Source organism: Strix aluco, chromosome 3 (genome assembly GCF_031877795.1).
Source record: "Strix aluco isolate bStrAlu1 chromosome 3, bStrAlu1.hap1, whole genome shotgun sequence".
Lineage (NCBI taxonomy): Eukaryota > Metazoa > Chordata > Aves > Strigiformes > Strigidae > Strix > Strix aluco.
The window spans coordinates 63,236,973-63,249,685 of NC_133933.1; the positions used below are offsets into that span (position 1 = coordinate 63,236,973).

General features: G+C 39.0%; 1 protein-coding gene across 7 annotated transcripts in view; it reads left to right on the forward strand.

Annotated features, from left to right (window-relative positions):
• Positions 1-12,713, forward strand: part of ARID1B (AT-rich interaction domain 1B) — a 334,093-nt gene that overhangs the window by 100,583 nt on the left and 220,797 nt on the right. For all 7 annotated transcript variants that reach the window (XM_074818828.1, XM_074818830.1, XM_074818831.1 and 4 more), the window contains exon 4: positions 1,499-1,609. In XM_074818828.1, coding sequence (XP_074674929.1) covers positions 1,499-1,609 — 111 coding nt within the window. The remainder of the gene's footprint in view (positions 1-1,498; positions 1,610-12,713) is intronic.

Sequence of the window (12,713 nt, forward strand, 5' to 3'; positions counted from 1 at the left end):
CACCCTTAAGCCTAATTGTTACCCTCTGCTGGTAACCACATTGAAGTGCTGGCCTTTTAAGTGTTTCTTGATTTTACTTGGCACAGGCTTAGGGATAGGATCGTTTATTGCTGGGTTTACATCGTATCAGGTTTGTTGGGGTTTGTTTTATTAGCCCCGTTGAATTTTCTGTGTCCCTTAAAAATAGTTCAGGAGAGTCCAAAGTGGTGGAAGGGGCTGAATGGAAACAGTACGGTTGTTAACAAATCTCCCTCTGTCAGGAGCTGGGCTAAAAACAGAGTCAGAAAGCTTTCCTGCTCTGCAAGCCAGCTGCCTGGCAGTCTGTGCATGAGCGGTAACTGTTGACAGGGACACTGGCTGTCTGAGCAGCCCTGTGTGAGCAGCAGCAAGGTGATGGTCAGGCTGCCGTGGGGTGGGACACAGGACGGCTTCCCCTGCCCCTTCGCACCAAGAGGGCGGGCATGCTTCCAGGTACATGTCAGAACTGAAGGTGTGAGGGTGGCTGAAGCAAATTGAACTGGTAGTAGTAAACTCGGGAGGGGGAGAGGAGAATTAAACCATTTAAAAACAACAAAGAAAAACCTTTAAGGTGAGATGTCTTTTCTAGCAGTTGGGAACTGGTTCTTCAACTTTCCCTGCCAGTTACACATGCTGAAGTCTGTATTGCATTTTCTCTTGTTCTCCTTAAAGAAGTTTAGTGTAGAAGCTGCTGTAGTAGCTAAACCGAAGCCTGAATCTAAGGCTTTGCAATGGGCAAGTATCTATAAATATGAAGTAAGCCTGTGTTGTGGGATGGGGGAGGTTTTTTCATTGCTCCCCCCACCCCTGTGTGGTGGGTGTTGTGTTAGGCCATTACCGAAGACTGCTTGGGCTTTTACAGGAAGGAAAAATCTGCAGGTAGCTGGTGCAGGCTTTGGAGCTACTCTTGATCAAATATGCTTTCCTTCTAACCTGTGGGACGCAACATGCCTCCAGCACATGCAGCATCTGCCTTGTGTGCTACGACCTGATAGCTGGTGTGTGAAAGTTGTGCCAGTAGTAGTGATGGTAAATCCAGGGTTGTTAACAGGAGTCTGATTACACAGCATGATTACAATCTTATTTTCAAGTCCAGTCTTACACCTAGCTCAGTAGTTCATCCGAATGCTTGAGAATACATCTCAGAGTACGATGAATGTTTTGACCACTTCATGCTTGCTACTCTTTTACAGTAAAAGGGGGTCGTTTGTTTAGCAGGCTTGTTTTTGTGTGTTTTCCCATGTTCCAGTGGTATGATTCCCTGCTGCTTGTCAGCACGTAGCTCTGCTCCCTGGGTTTCTTTACGAACAGTGGTACCTGTGTGGACTTGATAACCTCCATCAAGAAGGTTTAACTAGTAAAACCTTCTGATGAAAAAAAAACATCAGCACTCAGCTGTTGTATTTTCATCCTTCTGTGATGCAGATTTAACTGTAATTACTGAGTCAGGTTAATAATTCTGTTAAAACTGTCATTGCAGGACATGTCTCAGGAAGGCTATGGAACCAGATCTCAACCCCCTATGGCCCCAGGAAAGCCTAACCATGAAGACTTGAATCTCATCCAGCAAGAAAGACCATCAAGCTTACCAGTAAGAAACTAATGTTTGTTCCAGTATTTTAAAATGAAAGCACTTTACACAGCATTTCATTGCACATAGGATGAGCAGATGAGAAATCTTGAAAGAAGAAATATTAAACAAGGTTGATCGCAAATTGTTTTTAAAAATATGTTGAGAACAGACAGCTTGTGTGTGAGTGGACTTCGCTTAGGTTTGTTCTGGTTCAATATAGCACTGCTTATGCACATGCATGTTTTGTGCTCGTGCACATGTGTTATTTGCATAGAGGAAATGGATTATTTTTTAGCTTTAGGAATTCCATACTTGCACAAAACAATCTGGTGAGGAAGAGGCTTTTTTCTATGCCCTTTTGAAAGGATTTCAGTAGATTCTGGTTTAGAATACTGCCGCCAGGAATTATTTGCTCCAAACCCTGAACAGCAGTAATGAGTTTGACATGTTAATTCTGCTACTGTCTGTTATTACAGAAGTGTAGAAGTTGGACTGATAGCGATACTTGGGCTAGGTTGATCTTTTGGTTAGGAGATCATTTTTGGACTAACATTTCTTAGTTTTTCTGAGCTCTATGCATTATGCTGTGGAGGAAACAGCACAAATTAATATACTTTGCAAAGACAATGCAGCTGCTTGCTTTTTTGAATGTCTTATTTCACTATAATGGGCAAAATACTCTTTAGTCTTGTCTCTGTGTGCCCCTCGTGGTTTGGGAATTTTCTTGTTTGTTGGTAGTAAAACGCCATGAATTTAAACCAACTAAAATACGTTCAGCTTAAATGATGCAAACTGTTTATAAACTATGTGGCCTCTGGCTTGGAATATTGTATCATATAGGATATTTCCTGCAGTTCACTGGGTATGTATTCATTTGCAGTTAGCAGAGGGATCTCTCTGAAGAGTTTACCTTATCAAGACACCACATGTGTTTGTGAAATCTGGTAGTATGTTGTGTATTTTACCCCTGGCACATGACACTATTGTAAATCCCTAAAAATAGGACAATAGCATTTTAAAGTTATATCTTTGGCACCTAGGAGAGTATATGTGCCACAAATTCTTTACATGACGGTTGAGACATGCATGTCTCAGGAGAAACTATGGAAACTGGTGTGAGAATATAACCATTTGCTTTGAACCTAGTATTAATCTGACAGTTTTTCGGGAAACCTTTTTTAAAAAGAGTAATTTCTCTGAACAGGTCTCAAAAATGAATGCTAGCAATTACCTTAAAAATAGTACCTACTGTGGACATTGAACTGTTTTGGCAACAACTACCTACTTTAAAAAGCAGTAATATTAAAAGGGACTTTTTACTTCCCAGTTTTTCATGAACAGTGTTTGTTAGGGTGAAGTAAAGTTATTTATCAACTAATGTTCTACTAATTTGACTGTGGTTTTTCTTAAAACAGTTGTCCTACTTTTAATCCATGCTCTGTCCTACCTCTATCATCATGATATCTAAGTAGAGTATTGGGTATTATCTGTGTCCCTGAGTGTTTGGTATATTTAGTATCTCATTATTATTATAGATATGAGTAAGCTGGTAGTATTAACAGTGAATGTTAACCATTTTTACCACATACCTTAAACTCTTTAAGTTGGTCCCAAATGCTGTTATTGAGACACTTCATTACTGAAAAGCTTTGATACATAACCAGAGAGCACTTAATGTACTCAAAACCCCTGCTGTTTGGATATGGAGGTGAATGGGAGGTATTATCATTTTATATTTTGTTTTGGTTTGGGGTTTTTTTTTGTGGGTTTTTTGTTTGTTTTTCAAATTTAAAAACAACTGTAACCCTTCATATGTGGCAGCAAGGCTTTTCTTGGTAGTGTGAGCAAACTCCCCGTCATCTTACATCCAAGGAAAATGTCTTAGAAATTAGGAATAATCCATACATTCAAAAGTATAGTGAACATGATAAATGCTTTAATATAACTCTATTTGGGGTATGGATGGCTTGACCGCATGAACATGGTGTTTTTTCCCCTGAAGCAAGACAGTTCTGTATTCAGTTTTGGACTGCTTATGAAAACCCGTGATCACTATCCCTTGTTTAGTATTCCTAGTTACAGTGTCATTTTGGGATACTAAATATGGTGTCTTAAGCTTGTTTTCAAGATAATGCTGTTCTTCAGGGTAGTAGTCAGTTAGTCGTCTTTGTACAGTGAAGCTTGAAATAATAGCAGTGGTGTTACGCTTTTAATAAAATTTGGTTATGTTTTGTTTCATGGTATTCTGGTATTTATACAATTTGCCTGTTATCTTTTTATTTCTTAAGGGCATTGTGTAAAATCACAGCAGCTACATAGCAAGCTTATACAAGTGTCTAAAAACAACAAAAGAGATATAATACTAAATGGTGAATGGTGTTCTCTGTGGCTTTGAAAAAAGAGTTTCCCTTTGATGGATTTGAAGAGGAGCTAGCCACTTTCTGCAGCACTGAATGCTGGCTTGTGTCATCCTTTGGGGGAGTTTTTTCAGCAGGTTTGTGTCACAGTAAGCACAGCTAAACAGCTCAATAGTTGTTCCGTTTCCTTCACACATTGTATATAAAAGTCCTGGCATGAATGTTCCCGTAAAGTTCAAAGCGGACAAATTTGTAATGTGGGTTGGTAACAAATGGCTACAAACAAAATATGGCTTTATTAGCTACTTCTAATAGCCTGTCAGATTCTATACAATGCTTGCTTTCCTTTTCCTAACTGCTCTGATATCTGGAGGGTTTGACCTGTGGGTCTCTGACCATGTGGAGTCACTGGGAGCCCAAATGAAAAGTTACACAGAATAGTGCTCCAAGCACTTTTGTTGGGGTCACAATTAGAAGGAAATCTCAAGCTTTTGAGAAAACATGGGAGGTAGGTACTCTGTGAAGGACAGGAAGTCATAAACAGAAACTGTTCCCTGTTAGAGCGGAGGAATAAAGGGGGAGAGCCCTGAATAAAATTGTCTGGAGAACAGCTACTACAGAATATATTTATCGAGACTTAAGGGATAATAGCAAAATACACATTTCTGCTGTTGAGAAAGCCAGAGCAGACTTACAGGAGAAAGCTTCCAAATGATATATCTGCAAATTTGTTGTTGCAGTAAAGGAGCTTGTGTCAGCATTAAGCTGTGTGTGTCTATGAAGACTAATCCTTTATTTTGTCTTTAATGAGTAATTTTGTAAATGTTCATGTTGTGTTGATAGAATGAAGAGAAGGAAACATAATTTTTTTTATTGGCATGAGTATGAAAGTCATTTCAGATAGGCATTGGTATTTTTGCTCTTACTTTGTTTTGTTTTAATAAGGTCCTTTTTTTGCCCAGTGTTAGGTGTGCTTGTTTGAGGTGTGAGGTCAGATGGCCTACCCAAGGTTGTCATGCTTTTGAAACATAGTTTTCCCCTATTTTTTTCTTGTTGCAACCTACAGGTAAAGTTCTGTGGCTGCTTGAGCTGTTGTAAACCAGGGCAGTTGCAGTCCTGCCATGTGCCCCCACAGCATGCCAGCCGTGCTGGCCCATCTCCTCCACTGTCACTCCTGAGGTTGGACAGTGGATTTGACATGAGGAATTGAACCAACTGAGAAATAATCCCTTTATTTCTGGGTTATTTTTTGTCTGAATCACTGTGTAATTGCGTGGGCATCAGTGGTACCTCAGAAAAGGAGATGGGAATTGGAAGCTGTGTTGGGAAAGGCGACAGTGGGGACTGAAGCATTTTTGATTTTAGCCACATCCTAAAAGACTGTATGGTCTCAGTGGGAGGGTTTAAGATGCTTGTCATCCTGTCAGCTGAGACATGGTGGCACAGCAGATCCGGGTGTTCACAGTCAGGCCCTGCAGCAGTCACGGAGCCCCAAACAGATGGAAGACAGTTCACTACTTCCTGTAAGGTAAGTTTTCTGCCAGTTTACATCCCAGAGCTGTTTAACATAGTCAGTGAGTGCAAGTCTGGAAGTGTGAGCATGCACGGCTGGAGGCCACAGGGAGGGTGGGCTTGTGGTGGCCCTCAGCTGCATCTGCATAAACGGTAGGGAAATTGTGGCCTTAGTCTTATAACTTAGCTCAGGTTCATCTTGTGTTTACTGGAGGTCATGCAGTGTTGAAGGGGAAGTGTTGTATCTGAAGTTGAGGAAATCGGTGCTTTACTAGGTCACTCAGAATTCTGAGTTTATGGATTAATTCTATGACACCACTTATTCACTGGGTCTTTTCATAGAGGCAGAGCAATTTCTATGCAGAATAAAATAGTAACCAGCAATGGAGGTAGAATGCCGCTTGTATCTTGTGCAGTGCCGTGGCCCGAAAAGTTTGATTGTGGTTCTACAATGTCTATAATTGTATGAGCTTCAGTGTCAGATAGGTCTCAAATAATACATACTGTTGCTTGGACAGATAAAGTTTTTAAGATGCCAGTGGCATTGTTTCATTATGCTTGGTACTGTGGAAAACAGTACATCAGCAATCCCTTCCTGATTTTATTAACTGCTTCACAGTTTTGTTTTACCTTATTTTAATGAGCCTCTAAAGGATGTTTCGAGTGCTGTACAGTCATTCCTTTGGTCTCCACACCTTTTTCATTGTAGAAGGAAGGTACTAAATTAGATTTCAGAGGACCTCTCTTGAGAACTAGTAGTGAAGTATATGCAAGACTAGATGGACTTGGCTCATGGAACAACATCATTTCAGATGCATCTTCATAGGTGCAGGCTGTGAGGAAAATACATGGAATGGTTTGGGAATCCACATTCCCTGTCTCACTTCTCGAATATGAAGTAGCTTGGAAAGTCATATCAAGCAGCAGCACTCCCTGAACAAATGGCTTTAATGGCTGAAGTCTTAATAAACCAGGAAAACAGTTTCTAGTATTATTTGAGAAACTGGTTAGGAGTTAGCAGGAGATACCTCTTCTTTTCTCAGAGGTTAAACTACTGGGATGAGGGACTCTGGTGACATTTATACAGGACTTAGTCCAGTAAGCCCTAATCATGATCAGGGTGGTGGGCACTAGCATAATGTAAATGTTAATTACCACTGTAGCCCCTCTGGTAAGGACAAATCAGCACTAAAGGAGAAGTATTGTAGCAAGCCTCTCTCTTTTTTTTTTTTTTTTTTTTTTTTTTTTTAAATCCTTGTTGGGTTCTTCGCAGGTAAGCAAATTAGAAAGCTTGATCTAAATTTAAGTGATATTTTAAAAATCCAGTCTATCACTTCAGATTTGAGAAAGGAGGAGGGGAAAAAAACCCCTGTAAATGGATTCTTGGTAATCCTTGGGAAACAAATGCGGTTGCCAGTTGATAGATGCATGTGTAGTACATGATAGCAATTCTGTCCTGTAGTTATTTGCTTCTATTCATGTCTCCATCTGAAAATAACTGTTTGGGGGCATGTTAAACCACGAACAAGAAGGAAATGTGAGTATGTAATACTTGTGAATTAAATTTTCCATTGTTTTTACATCAAGTAGGATAAGACTGGTGTGCCTCTTTCCCACTTTCCTTTCTTTTTTCTGCAATGTTGTAAAATAACTGAATGATCTTGTTTTCCTTTGTTTGGGTCAAGAAATTTTAGCTGCAAATTGTTACTCTGTGAAAGAAGATTATTGACTCAACAAGCCTTCAATTTTCAGTGAATAACACTCCCACCCTCTAGCTTCAGGAACATGTGGTGCATGCATTCTATTTTAAAGTACAGACTGTAATTTAAAACTGAGGCAGTTTGATGCCCCACTGAACTTTGTTTAAGCCTGGAATAAAAGGAAAAAAGCTTCAAGTTGCAAAGAAGTGACTAAGCTTTCTCAAAGGCTTTTCTTAGCCATTATGTACAGAGTTGGAAAAAGTTGCTATTTTTTCCAAGTCATTTTAATTCTAGATCAAGCGCAGTTGCTAGTTTGGTGGGTTTTTTTTCTTCTTCTTGCCAGTCTGTGTAATAAACCTGTAGGTAGAGCAAGTTTCATACAACACATATATATAGAGATATCAACTGTATGAATTTTAGTGTGCTTCTGAGGTGCAGAACATGCTGTGTTGTTGGTGCTGGTGTGCATACAGATTCTGTATGTGGCCTCCTGTTTGTGTCCTCGTGTCAGAATAGTGGGTCAAATCCAGTGTGAGCCACTGCAGCACCACTGACATCGGTGATGTTATCAGGGAGAATGAACTTACACTTTGTGTGTGCCGCTGAAAATTTTAGCCCACTTGGTGTTCATGCATGTTTTACATTTGACTTCATTGAAGCCAGGGTTTCATATAGGTGATCAGCCTGATACATTGTCTGAGAGTCAACTTGTACATTCAATTTAAGTCCCGGTTTTGGGGAAAAGTACAATTAAAGTAGTGCAGAGCAGCCCTGGGCATATATTGTCCATGTAGGGTTAAACTGAAACATTGAAACCAAAATTGTTGATTCTGTTACTCATTTGTGTGTTGTGCTTTACAGGATTACTTGGTTTTGCTTGATAAATTGATCACATTTATTTAAAAAACAGTGTTAGATTGTTACTGAAGTATAAAACCTAATTTCACTAAGTATAGTAAAAAAGATACTTGGCTATTCTGTCACTTCTTCCATTTTCAAAATACTTTACAGTGATTACAATATCCCTGTAATAACAAAATTACTAATTTAGGATGTAAGAAAATTTACAAATGCAAAAAGAAATATTTAGTCTGACCTCTACATGAAACTTCTGTGGGAAACCTGCTAAGGGATTATACATCCCAGTAGTGGTTAAGGTTGCAAAAACTTATATTTAAATAGACTGATGTTGTCCTAAGCAGAATATTAAAGTGTTAGTAGCTTTTTTCCTGCAATGTTTTTTGAAGCCATGAGGCGTAGTATCAACTTACTTTATACCTCCAAATACCAGGACAGTGTTGATTAAAGGTGTTGGTTAAAGAATTCAAGAAACTAGATTTAAATTTGGGTGGATGAAGCATGTTTTAAAATTCTTTTTCCCCCTCCAGTTGTGCCCTCCCCCAGAGGCTGCTGCCCTATAGCCGGGGTGGCTGAAATGCACTTGTGGTAGCCCCTGAACCGCCAAAGCTTGCAGCTTGAATTGAGAGGCAAGCTGGAAGCCCCCAAGGTTACTTTCATATGCAAGGCTGTAAACTGTAGTAGCGCGGCTGCCTCTGCATGCGTGGCTCAGATCTACCTGCTGCAGGGGGAGTAGGTGGTCTGATTGTTTGCGGTGTATCCATAATTGCTGGGGATTTTAGGTAACTGCACTAGCTGTCCTTTTAATCTGCCTACATTTCCAAGTCAATGCGTTTAGGTTCTGCATTTAGGATTCTAACTCTAAAATGGTAGGGGTTTTTTGGATTTGGAGATTATTTTTATTTTTTGAACATTTTACACAACATGCGTACATATGTATACTGTATATAAAAGCATGTATGTCTTATCTGCTTGGTTATTTGTAAATTTTGAGTTGATAGCATACTATAAATTCCAAAGCTGAATATATTCACTGGTGCATGTCTTTGTTCATGCCTGTGTGAGCATTGGGATTACGACGCAGAAAGTAAGACAAAAGAGTATTACTCACTTGAATGCCATTTCAGGAAGTACCTGAGACACTGTAAAGGTTTTTTCTTTCTTTTATTTTTACCACAAGTATTCCTGTAAGATAGGGGGTTTTTTTTCCAGAATGACTCCTTTACTTGTGCTCACCAACCGTTGTGAAGTGTGACCTCAGCTTCATAACCTTGACTAAACACAGTAACTCATTCTGACCAGCAACATCTGAAGCTTAGCAGTAGACACGTTTTCTTTTCCTTCTATCATCCATTCCTGTTTGCTGGGAATGTGTTTGCTTCTGGTGCTATTGTTGCAGCTTTCATGTTTAAAAAAAAAATAAAAAAAAAAAGGTTACCAGTCTTTGATGTGAAGCTCACTTCTGAGTGGTCCTGGTCAGCTGGCTCTTTCTGTGTAAGCAGATGTTTGTGCAGTCACGGTCAGTAGTGTTAAGATTAGGCCAGGTTTCACAGTGCTTTGTCTGATTGTTTACGGTGTGTATCCATAATTGCTGGGGATTTTAGGTACCATCAGAGTGCAAATGGAAAGTGTTTGTAATGTATTATTTGTTTTGTAGTACTACACTGGAATCCCGATTCACTCATGTAGCTGGGACCATTCACATATTTTTCTTTTTTCTTTTTCTTTTTTTTTTAAGGTTTGAAACAGGTTTTTAAATATCTCTCAAACGTGTGTTCTTGAAACTTAGTCTTGTAATGCGTAAGCCTCTGAAATCTTCCTTCCTTTGCTGGAGCCATACATCTTAGATTCACTATGAAGGTCTTTCCTTGAAGACAGCGATTCATGGTGACTTTTAATAGAACCTGCTATATTGTGCTGTATGTGAGAGGTGCTTCTGGAGTGTTACATGTAAATAAGCTTCCATTATCAATTTACCTTTTAAAAATAATTTATATACACACACACACTAAATGAGGGGGCTTCTGCATTTGTCTTTGGAAGGCACTATACTTTAACGCACTGCATCAGTTTTCCTTAACATCATGCAGATTAATCTGTGCCATTTCCCATATAATTCCAGTCACAGTTCTGCTCCCATGGGACTTTATAAAGAGGGTCCTGTTTGAATCGACAATGTAATTTTGGCCTGCTGAAGCATGGTAGTGTGTTGAAATCAAGATAGAAAAGCTGATAATGTCAGGAAAAGGCTACTTTCAGTTCCCAGTGTTTAGGCTTTTGATCTCTTTCCTTCCATGCAAACAATTGCAGATGACCCTTTTAATCATCTCAACTTGTGAAATGAGACTTATTGTGTTAAATTAGAATTAGGACCTGAATTTTGACGCACATTTGAATAATTGCATTAGTATAGGAAAATATGCCATTCTGGATCACTTATTTCACATGATAGTTAAGTGGCATGAATGTATAACTGAATGGGTGGTGGTGGGTTGGTTTGTTCCCCCCCTCCCCCCTTCAAGGCAGAAATTCACTTAATAGTTTATCTTCCACTCTACTATTGAATTTATCATTTTGGGAAGTAATATAAAGATAAGCATACATGAGAGTTTGTCTTTATATGTTTGCATGTAGTAATACATTATGTATCAGTAAGTTTTAATCAGGTTTGCTGAATACACAGTAGTGGACCTAGTTAAGAGAACAAAGCTTGTTTCATGCCATAGCATAAGGTGTAGACTCACATGTACATTTATAGTATCACAGATGATGAATTTTGCCAATGTGAAAGGTAATGAAAGAGATTTAAAACTTTTTTTTCTTAAACTGCAAACTATGCAACAGCCAGTGCTTGTTTTTCAAAAGTATGGAAATAAAGGAACTGGAAGTCATCTGAGATTTTTAGACTCACTTGTTAAAATCAGAATAATTTAGCAAGATTATATGGGTAGATAAAATAGTGTATGGATTAAGTACAGACATTAGCCCTAGTGAACTAATTCATTATGGCATGGGATGAAACTTAATGCATGCTGTTATCTTTTGGTTTTACAGTGAACTGAAAGCCTTACCAGTTTTTTGTATGATACTGCAGTGGAGATGGAAGAAAACTACAGATTAGCTCTTTCCCTTATTTAATTTACAGATCATGTCAAGATTTTAATAATAGGGTTTAATGAAAGCTTCATAAAAAACTATTTTTTTCCATCCTGTTTATTGTATCATTAGATGCCTACATGAAAGTAGGAAAAAAGTAGAGTTGTTCAGTGCAATTTTCAGCACAGTTCTTCAGGATTTATTGAAACAAGGCTGTAAAATTTTAGAATCTGTGTTTGGTTTGGGTGGTTTTTTTTTTTAGTAAGTAGCATCTCATAGTTGTGGCTTCATTTGAATTCTCTCATAGTTAATTTTCTTTCCATCTTCATTTCTTTCCTTTGTTTTGTTCCTTTGCCTTTAAAGATGACTTAGGAAGACTGTATATACACACCACTGGTGTTTTTTAAATGACTGCACATTCTTCCTGCATGGCTCGTTAGACATTTTGCCCCATTGGAAATCATGGTAACAGCCTTTTTGTTCCTATTCTGAGGTATGACAAAATACAGGATTTTTTGACTCTGAACGTCTTAAGCTGCTTCTGGCCATGGGGTTATTCCAGTGCTTAGACCACAGCTCGGTGTGAGAGAGGCCATTCAGGCTACCTACAGAGTTGTCTTTCTCCTCTGCAAAGAAATAGAGGTCAAATATCAGATCCTATGAAGTGCCGAGAAATGCACCCATGCACATACTTACAAACATTTTAGTTCTATAATTTTTGCTGGTTAGAACCAGTGATTTCTAGTGCCTGCTTTTTAATGCCTATATTCAAGAGTAGTACAGGTCAGATTGAAGTCAATCTTGTAAATCCTTTACCTTATTTTTGCCAGAAAAACAAACTTTCCCCTCCTGTATAATAATTTTGATCACTTGACCTCCCATTTCCATGGAGATGTGATCAGAGGGCTATAGTCAGCTAGCCACACAGGCTAAGAACTATCTTTTGTCACTTAAGTGTGCAGTGAAACTACAGATTTGAACAGTAATGAAAGGACCTATAGACCAACACATTTTTTTCCCCCACCACCCATGTCCATTAAAAACTAACTTGGAAACAAAACATGTTACCAGCTATGCAAAGGGTTTTTAAAAAAAGTTTATTTAAAAGAAAAACCAAAGAACAAAAAACCCTCCACCATTCTTTAGTCTTTAACTTTAAAAATTATTACTTTTCCAGCGATCTAAGACATTCTGTATACCCTTCTACGTATATTTGAATTTCACACAGACTCCTGATTCCTGTGTCCTTGGTTTAGATGACATGGACTCAGTTTTGTCAAAAGCTGAATTTTGTAGCCCACGGAACTCATACGTTCATGATTAAACAAGTGCAGATCGGGCAGCTGATGCTCCTCCGAGTTCAGTCTGGGGTTACTGGCATGCGCAGGATCTAGCTCGTGCTTGTGAGCAGTGCATACCTCCCCATCTTATCAGGGTGAGTGACAAAACCTAACAGCAAGTGCTGGCCTATGTTGTGCCTTAGGAGAATGTGGTTCAGGGACATGGTGTGGTGGTTTGTGCTGCTGCTCGCCTGTGGCCCAGTCTGCTGAAGGGCTGACGTGTAATCTTAGGCTGAAGCATGTACATGGGTGGTGTGTT